Source organism: Balaenoptera physalus (assembly GCF_965194825.1).
Source record: "Balaenoptera physalus genome assembly, chromosome: 8".
Lineage (NCBI taxonomy): Eukaryota > Metazoa > Chordata > Mammalia > Artiodactyla > Balaenopteridae > Balaenoptera > Balaenoptera physalus.
The window spans coordinates 47,229,478-47,254,140 of record NC_138887.1 but is presented as its reverse complement, the minus strand read 5'-3'; the positions used below and the strand labels follow the sequence as shown (position 1 = coordinate 47,254,140).

Sequence of the window (24,663 nt, the reverse complement as noted above, 5' to 3'; positions counted from 1 at the left end):
GCCAAATTCATAGAAGCAGAAAGTAAGATAGTGGTAGCAGGCGTGGGGGAGGAGAAAATGGGGAGTTGTTGTTTAATGGGCATAGTTTCAGTTGGGGGAAGATGAAAAAGTTCTGGAGATTGGTTGTACAACAGCATGAATATATTTAACACTACTTAACTATACACTTAAAATGGTTAAGATGGTTTTGTGTATATTATCACAATTAAATTTTTTTAAAAATCTGATGCAGTGCTCTTATCACAGGGGAGTTGGCATTTGGTTCGATTTTATTCGGCCTATTTTTGTTTTTGCTAACACCAGAGTAATTCCACAACTTTCTTATTTGGAGCAGTTTGCTTGTCTTTTCTGTGTTTCTAATTATGCAACCGTATCGCTTTGAAGCTGGAATGGCAGACAGGTGCCATGTACTGTGCCCAGGGCTAAATTCAAGGTCTCTCTGGGGAATGGCACGAGCAAGTCACTTACAGACCTGTAATAGCTGGAGTGATAAACTCACCCGAGTTGCCAACTCAGTTTCAGTGGCCTCCAAATTAAATGACACTTGGTCCTCTACAGCCACATTTGTCACTAGGCATATTAGCTGTCTCGGAGGGTTTGGAATGGGAAGTCCCTCAGATGTTATTATTTCTAATGTCCACTCTTTAGTAGTGTGTACAAATAATATTCCCGTGCCTCTTTGGAGAAGACGAAATTGTTACATTTCATACTCAGAGAGCTCATTGGTATGTTTACATTTGTAGAGTTTAGCAAATATCCTGGGGATTGAGAGTAGATAGAGTATTCAGCTGTACTTAGCAGAGCTCCCTGGCTCATCTCAGAGAGATGATGTTTATTTAGAGTCTATTCTTTAGAATCGTTGGATTCTTGGACAGCTAGACTAAATGGGAGCCAAATGAGAAGGGAATGTTAGAAGAAAAAAAGGTTTAAATTACAAGAGGGCCTGACAGTGACTTACTGTGAACAGAGCCCGTCCTTGTCAACAGAATAAAGGCTCCGTGACAAGGCTGTTCCCTCACAATGACTCGGTTGTGCGGAAACTATGCATAAAACATTCCTCGTCCAAACCTTAAGAATGGAGTCATAGGAAACAGTTTTTCTGCAGAGTATTAGGAACCTGATATTTTATGCCAAGTCTATGTGACTGTAATAATGTAGGAGATTCTGTGGAGAAATCGATGTACCCTGCGTGCCCTTTGCCACATAGATGAGAGGAAGAGGCAGTTTTGAGCCCCAGTTACCTTAATTAATTACCCAGACTACCAAAGCTGCCTGGACGTGCACCAACTCTGTCCTGTGCTGAGTGTTTCTATATAATAAAAGAAGTCCTGGGCAGAATCAAGGAAGGCAGACATTGATTTACTTTGAGACCCGAAGTGACCTTATGTAATGTCTCCCCATGTAATCCTTAAAGTATACGTTTATTATTTAGGCCCTTACCAGCTTATGACTTTGGGCAAATTACTTAACCTCTATAATCCCTACTGTTCTCACCTTTGAAAGGTAGACCTACTGATAGAATTAAATGAGGCAATTTATGTCAAGTGTCTGGAACATAAATATTGGGGGAAAACTAGTTGTAAGAACTTGGAAATGAAACAGCCACTCTAAGATTCTGTTTCCCCATCTATAAAATGGATGAATTATATGGGCGCTCTCTAAAATGAATAGGAGGCTTCTAGAATTCCCCGTTTCCTCATTATGGGAGGCATTCAGGCAGGCTAGAGTAGGAGTTCTCCATCCTGGAACATTAGAATCAGTTGGGGACACTTTTTAGAATTATGACCTAGACTCAGCCAGAGGTTCTGATTCAGCTGGTCTTGGATGGAGCCTGGGCATCTGTATTTTTTTTCACGCTCCCCATGGGATTCTAACAGGCAGACAGCATTGCAAAGCGTTCAACCACATAACTGCTTAAAGACTGTTTAGGAGACTGAAGCCTAATAGGTAGCATCTGAGAAGACCAGGTCAAGGCCCTTTCCAGATCTAATTCCATGAGGTTTCCAGGTCTAGAATTCCAGATTTCGTTCCATGACTCTTCCAGGAATGAGACATTAACACACATTTGCCTCACCTTTATTATCAGGCAGCAGAAACTCTTGGTTTCCTGAGGGCTTTGGGGCTCCTACGGTTACTAACCCAGAATTAGATTGCCATTCTTGGCCTGGGACTCTGAGAAAGGAGCAGGTCAAACTTGGAATGTTTGTAGACTCTTATTTCCTAGGAGGGAGGGTCAATCTGAGTTGGAATATTGGTGTTGGAGGAGAGTAAAACTCATTTTAGGATTTCACCTGATTTCTACGTGCAGGGGGAAAAAATAGCCGGGTACACATATATCTGCAGGTTTCCTGTGGTTTTGAACAATGGTTTCTACAAATACCACAGCTTTAGGATAGCTTGTCTGCCTCTAATTCGAAACACAGTTCCAATGTGGCATATCAAAGGTGTCAGATTTATGAACTCAGGAGGGAAATGAGCATGCAAAACTGAACGGATAAGAACAGAAGTAAAATACGGTCTGATTCCTCAAGGATCTAGTAGCTGATAAAGAGCTAGATTAATAAGTAGAAACACTTCACTATGAACATCTGTAGAAAGAACCACCCTGAGGGAAAAATTATGCCACCATCAGGGCCACATGCCTGGTAATTGATCCTGACAGTAGTTTAAAATAAATTTCTACCTTATTTTCCTTTGGAGGAAGATAAGAATGATAACACAGCACCCAGAAAACATGATCTAAGGCTAGAACAAAGACTAGTTTCTCTCCTGGCATCATGGGAAATGCCTACCCTGATGTGTTTTCTCATCAATGCTTTGGTGACATTTTATCCTATTATTTTGTGAACGCAGTAGATATGGGCTGCTTTCTTTTTATTTTTTCACTTTGTGTTTTTGAAAAAGTGAAAATAAGTCATTACTACATGAATCAATCAGTGTAGTATAGTGTCAGGAGCTGTATGGTATAGTGTTAGGACTCTCAGCCTACTTGCTAGCTGTGTGACTTTGGGTAAGTTACTTTATCTCCCTGTGCTTCAATTTCTTCATCTGTAAAATGGGAATTTATGAAATAGTCCTACCTCATAGAGTTGCTGTGAAACTTAAACGAAGTAATGCATGTAAAGTGTTCAGAACAATGCCTGGCATATAATAAATGCTCAATAAATCCTAGCTATTACTAAAACATGTAAACCAGAAAAGGCACATGGACATTTTTATCAAATTAGTTCAAATTAAAAGACAATTTCCTTCCAGTTAATACTGCTTTAAAAATACCAAAATACAGGACTGCTGATAACCAGGACAGGGAATGCAGGATGGTGACTGATCGCCAGTGATCCACTGACTTGTCTTTGAGCAACTCAGCTATCTTTCTTTTCTTTAATTTTTCTTTCTTTGCAATGAATGTAATTCAGCCTTTCTCTTACTTATGTCGTGAGGAAGCATGTAAGGGAAAACACACACATATAGTAAAGTAAAATCAAAAGAAGCAAGTATCTGGAAAGTGCTTTGCGCCTCTAAGAAAAAAAGTGCCCCTTAAATCTTGTGTCTTCTATGTGGACCATTTCTTTTTTCCTCCTCTGCCTTCTGTATGCCCTTCATCAACTCCTCTCTGCTGCCTTAGGAAGCTGCTTTGCTTAAAGGCCCAAGACCTCTAGGAAGGGGGCTGAACCTGGGAGGGCTTAACTTCCCCCAGCTGGACCCTAAATGCACCTAAACCCTTGGGCCCTTTCCATGAGTCAAATGACAAGAGTGACTTGAGAGTGAAACGGAAAGAGAAAAAAGATTTTTAAAACCTGGCAGTGCCTTTCAAAAATGTCTTATTTTTGTTTTGTTTTGTTTTTATTTAGTGAATTTTTCCTTGTTAATGCTAAATCCAGCCAGAATTCTGGAAGAAGAAATGACTAGGTAATTGGCTAATATATGTATATATACATATGTACTTCTTTATGGTGTACTTTTAAAAAACATTTTATTTGAAAACAATTTCAAACTTACGAATAGTTTTAAGAATGTACAAAGAGTCCCTATATACGCTTTAGACTCTTTAACCTATTGTTTTCATTTATTCCCCCTCCCCTGCCATTTAAATAAGCTGCACAGAGTATGACCCTTTACTCATAAATACTTCAGCATGGCTCCTAAGAATAGGACATTCTCCTTACAACCACAGTACACTTATCAACCTCAGTACATTTAATATTGATACAACACTTTGATCCAATCTACCATCTGTATTCCAATTTTGTCCGTTGATCCAGTAATGTCATTTATGGCATTTTTCCCCTCATTCAGCCTTCTTCGTAGAAATCCCAAAAGCCTGTCACATAACGTTTGTATGTTTACTTATCAATTAATGCTGCTGACGTAAATGAATACCGTCTGTTTGCCATAGCAGGCCTGAAAGGCTTCTATCTGGAAACAGTTTGTAAAATGATATAGAAAATATATTTGAAAGTATTGAAATTGAATTTATTACTTTTAAAGATACTAACTTTTGGGACTTCCCTTGTGGTCCTGTGGTTAAGACTTCGCACTTCCGAAGCAGGGGGCACAATTTCCATCCCTGGTAGAGGAGCTAAGATGCCACATGCTGCGGGGCGTGCCCAAAAAAATAAAAATAAAAATAAATTAATTAAATTAAAAAAAAATAAAGATACTAACTTTCCTCTAATTTAGTTAAGACTTTACTCGAAATTGGTTTGAACTCATGACATTTTAGCATTCTATTTTTAAAACACCTTTCAACTTCTGCCAATTAGGAACAGGGTTTTTTGTTCTTTGTGTAAACAATACGGGAAAACTTATACTAAGAACCATTTTGCATGCTCAGTCTGTTTAGTCCTGTATTTGCAACGTGGTGCACTTTTTCAGTACAGTAAGATATGCAAGTCTAGAATATGAATTGTGAAAGAGTCAAATTGTGTTTACAAACTGTCAATATCAGTTTAAACATGGTTCATGAACACCGTTATATTTTTTGCAGTTAACCACAAAACTTTATTTTACCTTTGGCTGATAATTCAAGTGGATAGATTTGCCATTATCCTCTTATAATTTAAGAAAAGAGAAAAAAATTAATGTGTGTTTGTTACAATGTCCTACACGGTCTTTGTGATCTGTCTATAAATTTACTAATTCCCATTTCTGAATATTTCTCCCCAAAGAGATTAAGACTATATTTAAAAGAAACTTTTGAATTATTTTCCAGATATGCATATTATTATTCAGGATTAGGTGCTGGCGTTCTTGTTGCTGCCTATATACAGGTTTCATTTTGGACTTTGGCAGCTGGCCGACAGATTAAGAAAATTAGGCAAGAGTTTTTTCATGCTATTCTACGACAGGAAATAGGCTGGTTTGACATCAATGATACCACTGAACTCAACACTCGGCTAACAGAGTAAGTATATTGTTAGCACCACACTTTCATAAAGAAATTAACTGCTAAGTATGTGAAAATTTGTCAAAGGAAGATTTTAAATGAAAAAAAAATTTTTTTCCTAGATTAAGCATTTGGTGTGTATTGGGAATAGATCATCTGATAGCCATCTTTAGCAATTACAGCCTATGCCGCAGTGTATTTTCTTTATCTGTTAGTTTTTTTTGCCTTAGTTATGTAGTAGGCGTATTTGAGGAATGAGCTTACATCCTTTACTTATCTCTCATGGAGATAAACAGATATTTATCACGGGCCTGACAGATATTAAGATGACCCTCAAGATGGATGAATGAGTGAATCAATGATTGAATGAATTCACCAAGAGATTTGTCTTAGTACTTGTTGACTCTTCACTTAGTCAACAAATATTTGAGGGCCTATTATGTGCCAAACAGTGTTCTAGATGTTTGTGATATACCAGTGAATGAGACAGAGATCTCTGTCCTCTTGTTGCTTACGTTCCAGCAGGGGGAGATAGATGATAAGCTTTTTCTGACTGGAGGTCCTGGCAAGAGGGTAGTGAGCATATGAGGTCCAAGAGGAGGCAGGATCAGAGCATGTAGGGCCTGTCTGGCCTCAGCTTTGCCACTGGACATTTTTGATCTGAGGAGTAGCATGTTCAGATTTCCATTTTCAAAGGATCACACTGGCTGCTGTACTGAGAATAGAGTGGGTTGAAAATATCATCAAGGGTAGAAGCAAGGAGCCCTTCCCTATTCCTGTTGCAATGCCCTTCCTAGCTCCTGCTTTTAAACAAATTGACTCCTACGTTCAAAATGCTAATGTTTCTCTAACAGGATTAACTAATTGAATAGCATCAACTTTTAATGATGTTAACTTCTTAGAAGCGTGAACTAATCCTGAATTTCTTCCTTTGTACGGTATTTAGGTGGGGAAAAATGTCATTCAAGAGGCTAAGACTGTGAAAGAGGCTTGCAGGAGTCTGAACAAGTGTTGCCTGTCTCTGTGTTTGTTAGATGTCTGCTTCACCTTTCTGACTGAAGACCTCCTGCCTGTAACCACTTAGGTGTGATCTTTTTTAGTGACATCTCCAAAATCAGTGAAGGAATTGGTGACAAGGTTGGAATGTTCTTTCAAGCAATAGCCACGTTTTTTGCAGGATTCATAGTAGGGTTTCTCAGAGGATGGAAGCTCACCCTTGTGATAATGGCCATCAGCCCTATCCTGGGACTCTCTACAGCTGTTTGGGCAAAGGTATGTGAAGCGTGGGCATTTCCATGTGTGTTAACCCACGCAGACAGAGTTATTTTCAGTATGCAGGATTCTGGTACTTGTTCAGATCCATGGTAAATGTCATTTGAAACCACACCCAGGAGCATGTTGTTAATCTGGTGCTCTAATAAGGAAGATTGTTTTTAAAGTGATTCAAAATGTCACAGTTATTACCTCAGTTACATTTTGTTTTTGGAACTGTTACTACTTTAGGTAAATCTTCTGGCATACTAATTTAAATTACATAAATGGTCATGTCCTTATTTCAGGAAACATAATTTAAAAATATGACATTCCTTCAAACTATTGCATGAATATAAAACATTTAAATAAGTTTAGATTTGTCCTATTTATTTTTAATTGTTACCTGTGACAGTTAAATGGCACTCTGACAATTTTGCCTTGCAGTAAAATCCACAAAACCTGTTCTGTTTCAACCAGCACTCCAGAGTTGAGAAACTTTACTGGCAATTTTTGCTCATTCTGGGGTTGATGATGCACTTAGTAGACTCTGGCATCTCTTTTGTTTCGATTCTTCCTTTACTGTTCTCCTGCAACATCTTGTTTAGCCATCTTATTCAGTAGAATGCCCGTGAGTAGATCTGGAAGTATGGTTTTCAAAGTGATTAAAAATCGTGACACAATAAAAAAAAGGATGGTGCATCCTTTCCAAGCAGTAAGGTTTTATTTTAGTTTATTTTGCAATTAACAGAGGAAAAACAGTAGTAGATACAGAACTCCACACTATTCCCAGAAACACTATCTAGAGAATTACACGTGGATTTCCTTTTGCTGACTCTGTTACCGAATCAAGTCTGGCTGCTCGCGGCTTAAAAAAAATCAATACTTGCAAAAGTTGGTAGAAAGGAAAGTTGCTTTTAATCAGAAATGCTGGCAGTCTGGGGAGATGGTGGACTTGGTGTCCCCCAAAAACCATCTCTGAAGATTCTGTTCAGTCATGAAAGCTTTTAAATGGAAAAGGGGAAGTAACCTCAGTTCATTGTTGAGATAGGGGGTCAGAATCATCGCCCTCCTCCACCGCGTGCAGCCTTGCGTGCAGGCTTGTTGACCTCTTGTGATCTTTAGATGTTATCTTGTTCACACAGTTTGTTCACGAGATTATTGAAGGGGAAGCTAGGGAAAAGATCTGGTCATCTGTTAATTACTTATTCTGCATTTCTACATCTTTGATCTATGGAAAGAACCAACAAGTTAGGCAAAGTACTGTGTGATCAAAAGATCTGAAAGGTGTGCTAGGGCCGGAGGTGAGTAGAGCATGGGGGCGCCTGGCTTAAGGTTAGTGACAAGACCAAGGGGCCTTCTGCAGAGAGGTCTTTCCTGCAAAGGGCGCTTTCCTGCCAAAAGCTGCTTACGACTCCTCTTGGGGAGCATATCACCAGGGCGGATCAAATGCGCCCCTTGTAGGGAGTGGAAACAGCCGTTGGATCGGGTACAGTCGAGTGTGGTTTGCTTCATATCTACAGTGTTTGATAAAGGACAGGGTTTGGGAAGAAAAACTAAGTGAAAGAGTTGATCAGACTGTCTTTTAACATTTCTCCCCATACAAAAGGCATGCAATGTTTCTCTTTTTTCCAGATACTCTCAGCATTTAGTGACAAAGAACTAGCTGCTTATGCAAAAGCAGGTGCTGTGGCAGAAGAGGCTCTGGGGGCCATCAGGACTGTGATAGCTTTTGGGGGCCAGAACAGAGAGCTGAAAAGGTCAGAAGCGTTCTTTGTCCACTAGTTCAAAGAACCCACTTTTACATTTTGTTACTTATTCTTTTGTGATATGTGTCTGCTGCTTTCCTTTACCTAATATTAACCCCTCACCCACAAAATATAGGCACCCTTTACTGATGGCTAGAGTTTAACGTCAGACTTTACGGCAGGGTTCTGACCTTTTTATGTTCCGTGGACTTCTTTGGCAGTCTGATGAAACCTATGGACTCCCTTCATAAAATAATGATTTTAGGGGCTTCCCTGGTGGCGTAGTGGTTGAGAATCTGCCTGCCAATGCAGGGGACACGGGTTCGAGCCCTGGTCTGGGAAGATCCCACATGCCGCGGAGCAACTAGGCCCATGAGCCACAACTACTGAGCCTGCGCGTCTGGAGCCTGTGCTCCGCAACAAGAGAGGCCGCGATTGTGAGAGGCCCGCGCACCGCGATGAAGAGTGGCCCCCGCTCACCGCAACTAGAGAAAGCCCTCGCACAGAAACGAAGACCCAACACAGCCATAAATAAATAAATAAATAATTTTTTTAAAAAAATAAAAAGTAATGATTTTAAATGCATAAAACAAAATACGTAGGATTACAAAGGAAACCAATTATAGTGAAGTACAGTTATCAAAACATTTTAAAACTGTGATGATGTAATTACATATCTCTATTCTTAACCTATTAAATACTGAGAACTAAATACGGGTCAAATATTTACTGTAATTCAAAGTAGGGTTGCAGGTAAAAGATACTTTAAGATATCTGTAACAATTAGAACAGTGGTATGAAAATGATCTAGGATTTCTTTTGGCAACAAAGTCACAGTTACTGCTAACCATACAGCAGTTTGTTGCCTGCCTTGAGAATTGAAGGAAATGCTGAATTCCCCTTAGAGGTTAGTGAAATTAAATATGTAAATTTTTTCCCTTTCAAGTTCCTTAACCAGGGATTCAGGGTGGAGTACCCCTGCTCTAAAGGAACTTGATAGTCGAAAACCTATATGCCAGAACAAAGCCCCCTAATAAAGGCTACTCAGCTCTACTTAAATGCCCCAACCAGTTTTCTTTAAATCATAACATCCCCTAATATAGCTGAAGTATGACTCCATGTGAAGTATTTTCTTTTGCCATCCTATGGGACTCCTGATACCCAAAACTCTGAAAGAGAAATTCTCTGGAAATTCTCCAGCCTTAAAAGCAGAGGTTCCCTACTCCCCTCTTTTTCATTTTCTATTTTTCTGTTCCTTAAGCCCTCTTCAAAGCCAACCTATGCCTGGTTCTCTAACTCTTCCTTTTTCTCCCTCACTGCTGCTTCCTGTACACAGTAGCCCACGCACCTCAGGATGAGTGTAATCAGTGCCTCTCCATTAGCAGCAGTAAGCGAGCCGCCTCAGCGAAGGTAATTACAGCATGTCCACCACTGTCCCTGGAGCCCCATGTCACGTTGGGGCTGACGTGCCCGCACCTTGCGGCCGGGCCACCTGGGACTAAGCACAGTGCTGGGCATGGCGAGCTGGCTGTCTCCCCAGGGACGCAGCTCAGCTAAATGTATGCATCGTCCAACACTGAGGAAACAACACTGGAGAGTAGGGTGCTTTAAGTAATTGAAAGACATAAGTTTTGGTGGCAACGTACATTTTAAAAACATGAACAAATTCTCAACATCTTATTTGGTTAAACTGAAAAAGATATCATGTTGTTTGTCTTTTGTTAGAAATAGAAACGCTCTAATGTATGTGGTATTTTCTCTAAAGTCTCATTGTATGTCAGTGGATTTTTTTTTTTTTCTGATTTTAGGGAGCCAAAATCAAAATTTGTAGACTCTTTGCATCTAGCATGGAAGGCTTAACTGAAATTGATGGCAAAAATATTGTTATTTGACAGAACCATTCTAGACATTTATAACTTTATGTCAAATCCTAGAAGGCAGTAATATGAATTTTAATTAATATTCAAAAATATGACAATAATAGAGAGCCATATTTAGGAAGACATTAAATTCTAAAACAATAGTAATAATAATAGGAATAGGAATTATCAGGTTTTGCCAACTGTATGCCAGCACTGTACTAACAAATTTCTATCATTATCTGTCAACCTCATAATCGTCTTGCAAGGTAGGGATTAGTAACTCCATTTTATAATGCCATTTGCAGCAACATGGATGGACCTAGAGATTATCATCCTAAGTGAAGTAAGCCAGACAGTGAAAGACAAACATCATATGATATCGATTATATGTGGATTTTAAAAAAATGATACACGTGAACTTATTTACAAAAGCGAAAGAGACTCACAGACATAGAAAACAAACTTATGGTTACCAAAGGGGAAAGGGAGGGGAGGGATAAATTAGGAGTTTAGGAATAACATATACATACTACTATATATAAAATAGATAACCAACAAGGACCTACTGTATAGCACAGGGAACTATACTCAATATCTTGTAATAATCTATGAGGTTAAAGAATCTGAAAAAGAATATATATATGTATGTATAACTGAATCACTTTGCTGTACACCTGAAACTGACACAACATTGTAAATCAACTATACTTCAATTAAAAAAAGAGTAACTCCATTTTACAAGTGATGAAACTAAAATCTAGAAAAGTTGAGTGAGAGCCTATATACCATAAGTAGTGACCACTTTATAACCTTGTACCCAGGCTTGACAGTTGAAGGTCAGCCTGATCAAAACCAAAACAAAACAAAAACCAAACCAAAGCAAAACAAAAAAGCAAAAGCCCAAGTATAAGTACACAAACATGTAAAATTCCTGTCCCTCACCCAATGGGGCTGTGGAAGGAGGGTTTTCTCTGGAGAAGACAAATTGGCCTGTGTTAAGAATCTGTTTTAAGAGTCCCAAATAGTATTTACATTTTGGCGTCATTCCTGGTTGGCTTGGCTTGGTTTCTCTTATTCCACCTTTACCTTGACTTGTGATGCTGGCCATGAAGGGATGGTGAGGTTCTCCCAGGGATGGGAGTTCAATCCTGGAACAGCTATGGGAACATTGGTGGGACTGGTAGGGACCAAGGGAGATGGGTCCAGGCCAGTAAAGAAAAGGCTCAGGGCTTCTCTGGTGGCGCAGTGGTTGAGAGTCTGCCTGCCGATGCAGGGGACATGGGTTCGAGCCGTGGTCTGGGAGGATCCCACGTGCTGTGGAGCAACTGGGCCCGTGAGCCACAACTACTGAGCCTGCGCGTCTGGAGCCTGTGCTCCGCAACAAGAGAGGCCGCGACAGTGAGAGGCCCGCGCACCGCGATGAAGGGTGGCCCCCGCTCGCCGCAACTAGAGAAAGCCCTCGCACAGAAACGAAGACCCAACACAGCCAAAAATAAATAAATAAATAAATAAATTTTTTTAAAAAAAGAAAAGGCTCAGATGGGTTCTAGTCCTGGCCGATCCTGAATCGGTTGAGTTCCCAGGAAGCCGGGTCTCACCAGGGGTTTCTTACTTTTATGGCTTTGTGCCTTAAACCTCCAACTATCAAGGAGGTGAATATGGCTCAGATTATGGATTGTTTTCTTATTATCATGTTTTCCCCTCATTTTCTGGTAGGTATCAGAAACATCTAGAAAATGCCAAAAAGGTCGGAATTAAAAAAGCTATTTCGGCGAACATTTCCATGGGCATTGCCTTCCTGTTAATATACGCGTCCTATGCGTTGGCCTTCTGGTATGCATCCACTCTAGTTATAGCAAAAGAATACACTGTTGGAAATGCAATGACAGTAAGTTGTTTTCCTAATATTTATGAAGAATCTGAAAATGTTGTTTATCCATCTACCTTTTCTTTTCTTTCATTCTCCTTTTTGAAGGATGAGCCATGGTTATAGGCTTTTTTCATTCTGTAAATCTTTGCTCTGTCCTGTGGGCAGAGCTGACCTCCTAGAATACACAGGGCATAACATGTAGATAGACCAATTGAGAAACATATGGAGCATATAAATTTAAAAAAATGGAATGAATTTATGAATGAACAAATATGTATTGGCGCCATCCTCATTCTGCCTTTGAGTTTCATTATATAAGAAAGTAAACATTATTAAACATAGGTCATACTATGAGAGAATGTTAAATTTACATGATATAACACATCAGCTATCCAAATACAAGATGAAAAGTTATTTGTTTCTTTTTCTTTTACAAAATGAAAATAGCTTCCTTTTTATGATTATAAAAATATATACTAGTTATACAAAGAATTAGAATAATTTTAAAAATTAGAAATTACTTAGAATTACTTATGATCTAATAATCCATATATACTTAATGATAACTTTTGGTGTATATCTTCCGGATTATTTTCTGTATGTGGATTTTTTTTCCTTTCAAAACTGGGATTGTATTATGCATACCTCTTTGTAAACGTTTGATAAACTAGCAATGTATTGTGACCTTCTTTCCACGTCAGTGACGGACAGGGCAACACGTAACCATTCAACTAGCCATGTTTTAAAACCTGCACTTCCCTATCTTTCTAAACAGAGGACATGGAGCACTATTTGACCCCTTGATGATGACTTAGGGACATTATGAACATTTATCATTTCAAAATGTTCTCTAGGGTGGTACCTTCAGACTACATTGACGTTTTGGGGCTGTTTGGCTGGATGAGCTTTCGTCATTGCTGAGTCTGTTGTTTTCTCCTTTTGGTCTCCTCTCTGGTTGTCAGCTCAGAAGCTCTCCACCTCTCTTTACTTCCTCCTTTGCTAAATTTTTTGAAGAAAGGAGGTTGAATCCTGACTCTGCCATTCACCCTTTGTGATGAGTGTGCCCTCTCTGGCCTGGTCTCCCCATTTGTAGAATGCAGACAGTGACTTCTCCCAAGTAGGGCTACAGCGTGATACCCATGATGCAGGGAGCCCAGCGATGCCCTCTGCATAAAGACTGAGAACTCTAGCACATTGACTTCATAGCATTGCTTTTGGTAGAGACGGTTTTGCTCTCTTAGTGGTCTTTCTCTGTATTGCAGATAGTGGATAGATATTTGAGAGATATTTGAGTTCTGGGTATGTGAAGTGTTACTGTTACCGTCTTCTGAGAAAAGACAAACTATAAGTAGATGTTTCAGCATGCCCAGAGATAAAGGAGTCATTTCTCTTCATTTATGTTTTCTTCAGTTAACGTTTGTTGATAATCTGGATTCCTGAAGCTATAGTGTTGACTTTTCTATGTCAATTTATTTTCCTAGTGAAAAAAATATAAAGGGAAATGTGTTAAGTTTGTGTGCTATAGTACAGAATAATTGTATAATGGAATTATTAATCAACGCACACAGGTGTGATTTAGTGTTTTATAATGTGTGAACTACTACTTTTTATATTAAAAGTCTTACCAAAATATGTATTAATACATAACATAGTACTTTTTAAGGAAAATTTCTTGGGGCCAAAATCTGTTTTATCTTGAACATTCTGTGTAATTCCATGCATAGTTAGAGAAGATCATATAGGACTGAAAAATAATACTGATGGAAAATGTTTTCCTCTGGTGGCAATAGCTTCAGAATCAAGGAAATAGGTTTGAAAAATCTTTCTGACTTTGTCTAAGTCTAGGAGAAGAGCAACAGATAGTTTGGCAAGCTAGACAAAAAAAATATTTTTGAGACTGAAGAAACCCATTCGTGCAATAAAATGCTATAGTAACCTTGTAAATTTTACTCTTTTGCCAAAAAAATTTTAAAGGGATAAACCTAATCTCGATCCTTTGGGTAGTGTATGTTCCACACAAATCATATTTGAGATGATGGTGGACTCCAGAATAGGACTTATAACTTTTCCTTGTGTTCTTTTTGCTCAGGTCTTTTTCTCAATCATGATCGGAGCCTTCAGCATTGGACAGGCTGCTCCGTGTATTGATGCTTTTGCCAATGCAAGAGGAGCAGCATATGCGATCTTTGCTATTATTGATAATGTGAGTCATTTATTATTTTAATGCCAAAAAATTCTTTGAGGTCTGGCTAATTAAATCTGGCTTTCGGTTAAATGTCGTGTGAAAATTACACCAAGTGAACAACCTCTCCTTAGTAATGAATGAAATCAAATGCCTCTTATTAATATTTCTGAAAGTTTATCTTTAAATAATCAAATAGCACAGATCTCATTTTGGGAAAGTACATCTGCACTAGTGTGTTATTATTAGAGTTCAAAGCAAAGATGTTTGTCTTCCTAGTTTTCCACCTTTTCTCTTTCATTTTGTAGCCAGACTAAGAATATTATGATTTGTATACAGGATGAGTGGATGGAAAAATTACTGGTGGGACCAAAATTGATAGTATGCTTTGCTGTGGGTTGCCCCCTGTGGAAAAAAAAAAAAAAAAGATCCCTGTGCGTATGATATAATTTTGAATCAACTATATTGCATAAGTTGTACTGACTGCAGTGAAATAAAGAAAATCATTTTGACATAAGTATGTCACTGCATTTACACAGAGAAAATGCAGACTAGGTAACTGAAATGTGATTGTTTAATCCAAGCAATTCCTATTTCATTAATCTAAGTCATGAGAAAATTGTTCAGCTTCTGCGTATATAGAAAATTTACATCGTTCCTAAATAACTTGGCTCTAACCAATTGTTCAATCTTCTCAACCCAGTCCATTACATTTGTTGTTTAGGAATAAGCTAATTTTCACTAAATGCTGAAATACCTGGATATATCCAATGTAGTATGTTTTTGTTATTGCAGCTGTAGGAATGTGCATGTTTGACCATTTAGAAAATTTATGAGGATATGCCAGAAACTTAAAGTGAAATATCGTATGAAATGAAATGAATACATCCCTTATGTACTTTTCAAGAAAAGCCTATTTTCTGAGAAGGAATATTTCCTTAAACACACAAACGCGCACACACCGTCTTCAACTTGAGATGCCATTCTGGGTCCTATTTTTGGAATTTGCTGAAGCAGATTCCTTAAAAATGCAATTGTTTGTCCTATGATGGAATAGTCATTGAATTTTGTTTTATTTAGAAACCTAAAATTGACAGTTTTTCAGAGAGAGGACACAAACCAGATAACATCAAAGGGAATTTGGAGTTCAAAGATGTTCATTTCTGTTATCCAGCTCGACCTGATGTCAAGGTATTGTAAGTAATGTTTATAGGAATTCCTAATTCAGACTGATTGTTTAATCATCTTAAAGAATCCATAGTCTCTATTATTTTGATATGTATGTGCTTTTTTCCTTTTGAGATTATATTCCCTTATTTGGTACTTTTTTTCCAAATCTAAAATTGAATCAGATTACTCCCCTTTTAGGCTTTTGTTGTGAAGTGTGTTCTTTTTCTCTCTTTTCCCTCATAGATCTTAAAGGCCCTCAACTTGAAGGTAGACAGTGGTCAGATGGTGGCCCTGGTTGGGAACAGTGGCTGTGGGAAAAGCACGGTGGTCCAGCTGATACAGAGGCTCTATGACCCCACAGAGGGCATGGTAAGTGGGAAGAGCCATGTTCTCCAAAGTGGGAAGCTGGATACCAGTTAGCCCTTTGAAATTGTTTTGCTTTGTTTGGTTTGGTAACAAATTTGCATGTGAATCCAATTTTGGTAAAAAGGCTATAGAATTGTAGTGCATCTGGATAATGCATTCAAAACCTTGGGCTGTTTTAACAAAAGTATTCAAGATGATAAAAGCCAAAGAAGCTAGACAACACTCTCCTCTGTTCCAACTAAGCTTTTCATAACCCACTAGGTCACTGGAAAATAGTCATCCAAACCACTGGGAGGACTTACTAAGTTTGGTCAAAAATATTCCATATAGCAATTATTAATAACCTTGTGTTCAGGATCACAAGAAATCTTAGGACAGTAATTAAATTCATCAAAGGCTGTTGAGTTTTCTTAAATGTTGGAATATCTGAAGGGGAAAGTGGGTTAGTCTCTAAGAAGCTTTTGGGGACATGGGGAACAGTAATGGCCTAGGGAATATTTTTTTGGCCTTTAAAAATTTTGTTATAAATTCTAACTTATTTATATTTATTGGAGTATACTTGATTTACAATGTTGTGTTAGTTTCAGGTGTACTGCAAAGCAGAATACCTTTTCTGAGAAGAAGACATTCTCTTACGTAATCACAAAACAATCATCAAAATCAGTAAATTTAATGTTAATACAATACGAGCCCACAGTATATATTCAAATTTCCTCAGTTGCACCAACTTTTGGACGTTGAGTTTACCTGACATTGAAATGTATTATAATTCAACAATAATGAAAACAGAAGTTTACAAGTTACAAAGAAAAACAAAAAAACCTGAAAAGGCATTGAGATAGAACAGAGATTGCAGGAATGAATACAAAGTTTTCTAGGAGGAACATAGGGCCATCCTCATTTCCTAAAGCAAACTCTAGGTTGGTTTAAGTGTAAACAGTTTTATTCATTTTTTAAAAAGAACATACATAGTAAATACTAACCATTGAGGATAAGCATTTGAAAACATCTTATTTTTTAAATTGTTATTGGAGTAATACATCTTTTAAAGAAAATACATGTCAGCAGGGAAAAAAGTCTTCAGAAATTCTATAACTCAGAGATATTCACTATTCACATTGTGATTTAGCCATTTTTTTACTGCTGAAATAATAGAAAAAAATGCCCAGTGGTACAGTTGACTGATTCAGTTTTTCCTTAAATCTCTCCCCGTAAAAATCAGTAAAACTATAATAAAAGAAAGCAATAAATTGGAACAAATAATTTATGATATATGTGGGAAAACTATTATAATCACTGTTTTAGAAATTAATATGAATCTATCATAGGATATGAACATGCAAATCTTTCAAGAATAAATGTAGATTTGTAAAAAGTTGAAAGAAATGTTCAACCTCACTTATAATTGTATGTGAATTAAAATAAATATAAGCTACCACCCCACACTTATTAATTAGAAAAGACATTAAAATGATAAAAGCTAATAAATTATAATGAAGCAGATATATATTTATATATTCCTGCTGACATAGTAAATTATTAAAAATCTTTTTAGAGGGTTGTTTATTCAACCTTTATTCAGCAAATAATAAATGCCCAACATATGCCAGTCATTGTATAAGTTAAGCAATTGTTATCGGAGAAGAAAAAATAAATCGTACTCTTCGGCCTGGTATTTCTGTGCTTTTACAATGCTTGTCCTTCAGTGTTCCTTGAAGGAAGCCACATATTCAGCAGGGGGGAAATGCTGAAGTAAATTATGGTATATTACATGCAGTAAAACATCATAATGCCATCAAAATGATATGTGGACTAGGTAGGTAAAGGGACATTTTTATTCAGATTTAGTAATGGTAAGCAAAACTAATAGTTATGCCCAAAATGTATAACCAAATATATAATCACTTATGGGGAATAATCCATCCATAAAAAAACTGTATATGTAAGATTATAAATATCAAAAGAGAGAATACACTTTTTATTTCTAGTCTTCCACATTGTTTTATTTCCAATTCTCATTTCTAACCACTGAAATAAGTTAAATATTAGCTAAGGCTTTTTTGGTAGCAAATTAAAGAGTCTTGATGCTTTATACATCAGAAGGTTTAAAATATTCAATGGAGGTATTTTGTTTTTTCAGATTACCATCGATGGGCAGGATATTAGGATGTTTAACGTAAGGTATCTGAGGGAAATAATTGGAGTGGTGAGTCAGGAGCCGGTGCTATTTTCTACCACCATTGCTGAAAATATTCGTTATGGCCGTGGAAATGTAACAATGGATGAAATAAAGAAAGCTGTCAAGGAAGCCAACGCCTATGAGTTTATCATGAAACTACCACAGGTAAAGCCTCTGTTAATGTCGTTGCCCTCGAAATGAGAATTTCAACTCATGTGAGTTCTTTCTTCAGAGGTCAAGCTAATAATGTTTGAGGTACAAGGTTGTCCAACTTTGCTAGGTAAGTCCCTTGAATTATCCAGTTGGAGCGTATAGCTTGGTACATGAAGCATACAAAATTTTATACAGAGTATGTTAGTAGTTTGTCAGAATTCGATATGATTTATTTTATTATAATTTGTGACTCATTACGATGGTCAAAATGAAGCTCCCTGTTGTCTTCGTGAATTTCTAGACTCCATAGCTTTTTGTATCTGAAATACTTCAAGAGCTCCACCATGCTTTCTCTTGTAGAAATTTGACACCCTGGTTGGAGAGAGAGGGGCCCAGCTGAGCGGTGGACAGAAGCAGAGAATCGCCATCGCTCGGGCTCTGGTTCGCAGCCCCAAGATCCTGCTGCTGGATGAGGCCACCTCAGCGCTGGACACTGAGAGTGAAGCTGAGGTACAGGCAGCTTTGGATAAGGTCAGTGGACCCTAAACACCTGAAGGCCAGCCAGTTGAGACTTTATTGAAAATTCTTGCCAATGCTTTGCGAGTCTAGGTTGAAAAACATAAACATAAGAGCAAATGAAGCTCTCCCGTGGGGCTTTCTTGGTTTCTCCTTTCTGTCAAGGCACATTGCAGAGAGAGGTGGGCAGCCCATTAACTGGCTTGCTTTGACCAAGGTGCAGTGAGCCCTAATCCAAACCTGTGCAGTGAGCCGCTTAGCTTTGTTTTTTTCTTGCATATAGGCTAGGGCTTTGATCAAAAGTAGTTGTGGTAAAATGTACAAAGAAAAATCTGGTTACTTACGCAGTGGTCCAGCTGAAAGGCAGTTCAAATATTTGCCTTATTTTGTAGGCAGTACATCGTCTTTATCTATTCATGAAAATGAATGGATGCTTTTCTGGAAATAAAGTTCAACTTGCGTGTTTGTCTAAGCATATAAATAAGCAACACTTTTTAAGGCTGCTGAGCTCATGGGCCCGGCTCAGAGTTTCTAAATCTCTCACTGTTATCCTTACTAAACTAAAGCTTCAAAGGAAGAACCTTATCTTGGGACACTTTCAAGGTCAGTGCTGAAGTCATCTGTAATAACAACACAGTATTAAAACCAGAGTCAGATGACATCATGTAAATGGGTTTCAAACACATAAATATCATAAATATATTTGATTTGAGAAAGTTTAGTAATAAGATGTGCAAGTTACTTAGTCTATCCAACCTGCCTCTTGAAATTTTATTTTTTTGAATTGACCTATTTTATTTTGTTTTATTTTTTGATTTTTATTGAAATATAGTTGATTTACAATGTTGTGTTAGTTTCAGGTATACAGCAAAGTGACTCAGTTATACATGGTATCTATCGTCGTACATTTTAGACATGAACTGTATGAACCTTATTTTCTCAGGAAAATTTATACCTGAATCCTAAGTAAACACAGTTGCCTTGTGTGCTATAAACTGTAGTTAATTCATGCTTCCTGGTTTATCAGATTAATATTTTGGCTTATCTTATATAATGTAATTTAATAATTAATGAAAGATTATGATAATTATTCCTCAAATTTTTATACTCAATTACATTGCTTTCATGTATATTAAGTCTCAATATTAAGGAACCAAAATATAATACATAGGAGAATTGTATTTGCTTAGTTAATTAGAAGTGACTTAAATCAAGAAATCATAAAAATAATACATGCATAAATTAAACAATTAATTTTAACTCAAAACACATAAATGGTCATTCATGTGTCAATATATAGACTTTTTAGCATAAAGTTAGGTAGGATAAGAGAGATATTTATGTGAAAAAAAAGTCCTATTCAGCTCTAGGACCCATGTCCCAATACTTTGTAGGATACAAACATTCAATATGTTAGCCCTTGCTGTGCTAAATGAACAGAATTACTGGAGATGTTGTTTTTCATGATATGAATTCTGTCAGCAAAAATTATAGCCTTGCAAGTTTTAATTCATATTTGGACAGGTTACTTCATTCAGTTTTAGCAATTTGTGTTCTGTAGGATTATGGCCGGCTCCTCAGTTGATAACCTTTTACATATTGACTTTAAAAATAGCTGACGAATCATTCACAGTTTTTTTAAATCTCCAAGAAAAGCCATTAGCAGCTTGGGGTGGTGCTTAAGAGCACAGGTTGTGGTGCCAGACAGGCTGAGGTGGGAGTCCTGGCTTTGCCTCTTTCTCGCTACATGACCTTGGGCAAATTAACTAACCCCTCTAAGCCTGAGATATTGCAGAAGTAATTGGGGTGGGGGGCAGGGGGAGAAGTAATGTCATAGGATGATTGAATAGATTAAATGAGATACTGCATGTAAAGTTATTAGCACATACCTTGCCCATGAGAAACAATACAATTATTATGGTGATTACCATTACCATGATTATTATTCATTTTATTGATTGCTGAATCAGTTACCTATTGCTGCATAACAAACCCAAATTCAGACTTAAAACAATAGTTCTGTAGATTGGCTGGGTGGATCTTCTGCTATTTTTACCTGAGCATATGGCTGTATTTACCTGGAGGGTTGACTTAGCTAAAATGGTCCAAGATGGCCTTCACTCACGTGCTGGCTGTTGGTTGGGCATCTCATACTCATGCTTGTACTCACTCATACAATAGGCTAACCCAGCTTCTTTACACAGAAGTCTCAGGCCAGTGTATCCAGAGACAGAAGCTATAAGACGTCTAGAGGCATAGACTCCAGAACTCACACAATGTCACTTTCACCACATTCTATTGGTCACAGAAAGTCACAAGGCTAGCCCAGATTGAAGGAGTGAGGAAATAGATTCTGTTTCTTGATGGGTGAGCTGTAAAGGATCTGTGATCGTATTTAATCTTCCACAGCACACTCTTTGCCACAATTATTTACATTTCTCCCAAGTGCAAAATAAATCCACCTCTTCCCAAGACCCTCAAAATTTTCACACAGTTATGAGATCAGGCTCAAAGTCAGTATCTGAAGACGTGAATGTGGTCCAGATATGGATGAGATTCTTCATGTTAAGCTCATCTTGATCCAGAGAACTATGAACTAAAGAGACGTTATCTTCCACACATATACCCACCATGTAATGGTGAGGCAGGGACAGGCTAATTACAACAGACACTCCTATTCAAAAAGGAAAACAGGAAGCACATAGCAGTTACTGCTCCATAGCAATTTTGAAATGCAGTCAGATGCATGTTGCCAATTACTCCACTGCTCCAAGGAAAGGAAACGTTCCTTGATTAAGGCTCAATTCTATCCTTAGTAGAATGGGTTCCCTAGTGTACTTTTTCTGCTTGGTTTGGGGCTCCAACCTCTGGGCTCTCAGATTCTCCCTCTGAGAGCTCTTTCCTTTTCCATAAGAAAGGGCCCATGTCTGCAGCTGAGTAACTTTCTCAGCATGCTTTCTGCTCATAGAAATTTGAGACCCGGAGGCCTCTTTACATTTTTAATTTTCTCATTCTCTTTTAGTCCAAGCTGATGGACTCTCTTAAAGGCTTTGTGAGTTTGCTTAAAATTTGACTGTAGTTTGCTTAAGGCCCAAAAGTCACATCTTTAATTTTTTTGGGGGGCAAGCCTCTCTCTACTTTGGGCTGTATATGAAGCTGCCATTAGAAAACCCTTTAGAGCCTTAGAAGCCCTTTTATGTAGCAGAGTGTCTCCTAGAATTTGCCTTAAATTTTTCAGAGATTTTAACAAAATAATCTTACACCTACACCCTGATTTGATCTTTGGTCTCATTTGATTGGATGATTAACAATTCATTTTCCAGCCCAGCAAGTACTGGGTCTTCTTTGTAGCCTCTAAATTCACCTTGCAAAGCAAATGGCTTCTTCTTTAGCTCATCATTCTCTTCTCATACCTTATCATATACAGCCTGGCACTTTCAACATTCTGTTTAGAGATCTCTGGAATCTCCTTAGCCAGATGTACAAGTTCATTAGATAAAATATCTTTCTTCCAAGTTACTACAGGGAACAGTTTTTCCAGTTATTCTAAGGTTATGTAACATAAGTCACTGTCTTTCCAGCCTCCAATAGCAATTTCCTTACTTCCAGTCTCCACTAACAGTATTATCACCTCCCTTCTAGCCACTGCCTGCCACTCAGATCCCAGTCCCAAAGCCAATGTCACATGTTTTAGGGTTTTGTTACAGTAGCATCCCAGTCTAATTACCAATTTCCATATCAGTTGCCTTAATCCAGCACTTAGTGGGTTGACTGGTGTGGCTCCTCTATTGGTTTTGCCTAGTCTCCCCAGGCAGCTACTCTCAGCTCAGGGTCAGCTGGGCTGGAATGTTCAAGATGGCCTCACTCATGTGCCTGGTAATTGGTGATGGCTGTTGCCTGAGGCAGCTTGGTTCTCCTCCAGCAGGCTTCTCATCCTCAAGTAGACTAGACAAGCTTCCTTTCCAGGTAGCTTTCAAAGATGGCAAACACACAAGCTATAAGGCCTCTTGAAGTCTATGCTTCAGAAATTGCACAAGCATTAATTCCTTCATATTGTTTGGTCAAAGCAAGTCACAAGGCCTGCCCAGATTTGACGAGGTGGAAAAATAGACTCCACCTCTGAAAGGGAGTAGCTGCAAAGTGTTTGTGACCATGTTTTATCTACCGTAGTTGCTACAAATAGTTTATAATCTACCCAGTTGACTCCATACATTGCAAGATGACTAAACTGATATATTTTGCAGACAATAAACTATGTCTTTAAAAGGGAAATCCTTCATTATTGTACTCCCCCCAATGATACTAGTCAGTCAATTGGCTGGTCCATCTATTTATATACCACCTCTCTTTTAACAATGAAAAGTTGAATTTTGTAATTAATTATTTTTCCTCTGAGGAGCATAAGGATATACTACTATTATAGTTATTGTTTTTCCTCCCTGATTACCTAGCCTGGAAGAATAATATTTTCCTTTTGTGGATCCTTTATACATTTATCGATACCTCTTGTGGCACCAAGCTATTGTAGTTAGCTATTTATTTATATGCCTTCTCTCTCTTAGAAAGAATAAACCCCCTAAAAGGCAGAATTAATAAATGGTTCATGTTTGTGTCTCTATAACACCTACTCCAGTGCCTTGTCCATAGTAAAGCCTAAATAAATTTTTACTGAATTGATTACCATGGCCTAGCTCATTGAGATAATACATGTCTACATTAAAAAAATTATTAATGACCATTTCTGCTTTTGGCTCAATAGATAGCAGCTATTCATCAAAATAAATAATAGGTTTTTCCAATATACGGTCTTAAAGAAGAATAGAAAAGCAGACTTGGTATTTTGATTTTTTAAAGAAAGTCAATAATCACAAAGTTTCATACCTACACACACTCTCCTACTCATAGTGTTTCCATACTGGGGGGGCAAGAAAAGAACCAGAGTAGTGATTTAATGAAATGATCGCCAAAAGTTTCATTTTATGCTTTTTTTTCCAGAAGTTCCAGAAAGGCTCATGGAATAGTACTTCCTTTGTTTGGGCCTGCCTTTCATTCCTACACATCCAAAATTAGTAGAAGTTCCAAATTTCTTAATAGTTGGTGTCCTTGAATCTAGGGTATTTATTTGCCAATGTTTTGTCATCACTGGGGTGTTTGAAAATAGCCCTTTGAAAATAGCCCTTTGTGTCAGATCTCCTCTACTCTGGCCAAAGAATCTCGGTCAAGGGTGACAGTTGCTAATTTTGAAATTAGCAACTTTGCCCACTTTGTTTCTCCTGCACACCAGTCATTTACTCGCAAGTCTGACTCTGATTCCTCTGGGGTTTTTTTTTTTTTTTTTATTTTTGGCTGTGTTGGGTCTTCGTTTCTGTGCGAGGGCTTTCTCTAGTTGCAGCGAGCGGGGGCCACTCTTCATCGCGGTGCGCGGGCCTCTCACTATCGCGGCCTCTCTTGTTGCGGAGCACAGGCTCCAGACACGCAGGCTCAGTAGTTGTGGCTCACGGGCCTAGTTGCTCCGCGGCATGTGGGATCTTCCCATACCAGGGCTCGAACCCGTGTCCCCTGCGTTGGCAGGCAGACTCTCAACCACTGCACCACCAGGGAAGCCCCCCTCTGTTTTTTTTAAAGTTGATATAGCATCAACCTATTATGATCATCATGATAACCCAGTCACTGTGAGTATCATGAATATTATTAGGTTGATCAAAGTGTTTCCTCTGGGCCTCATCATACATGGACAAAGCCATGCAGCTTCCGTATCAGTAAATCAGTAAATATTTATGAATGTTTCTTTGGGGCCCATATGCTAAAAATCAAAGAACACTCTTAAATGTTGTCCAGTAGTTATGCTCTAGTCTCTCTCTCTTTTTATGGTGTAACTCTTTTATATTTATTTAAACACAATTGATTCATCTGGTTATTTTAGAGTAAGGACTGAAGAAGAAAGACCACATTATTTTTTTCCAGGCGGCTATGAAATTGC

The 24,663-nt window shown here is 38.1% G+C and overlaps 1 protein-coding gene across 3 annotated transcripts in view; it reads left to right on the top strand.

Moving 5' to 3' along the window:
• The window catches only part of ABCB4 (ATP binding cassette subfamily B member 4), a 97,374-nt gene that overhangs the window by 25,121 nt on the left and 47,590 nt on the right, over positions 1–24,663 (top strand). For all 3 annotated transcript variants that reach the window (XM_082472472.1, XM_082472470.1, XM_082472471.1), the window contains 10 exons: positions 3,852–3,909; positions 5,213–5,404; positions 6,487–6,658; positions 8,273–8,397; positions 11,964–12,135; positions 14,207–14,320; positions 15,380–15,490; positions 15,713–15,838; positions 17,976–18,179; positions 18,528–18,698. In XM_082472472.1, coding sequence (XP_082328598.1) covers positions 3,852–3,909; positions 5,213–5,404; positions 6,487–6,658; positions 8,273–8,397; positions 11,964–12,135; positions 14,207–14,320; positions 15,380–15,490; positions 15,713–15,838; positions 17,976–18,179; positions 18,528–18,698 — 1,445 coding nt within the window. The remainder of the gene's footprint in view (positions 1–3,851; positions 3,910–5,212; positions 5,405–6,486; positions 6,659–8,272; positions 8,398–11,963; positions 12,136–14,206; positions 14,321–15,379; positions 15,491–15,712; positions 15,839–17,975; positions 18,180–18,527; positions 18,699–24,663) is intronic.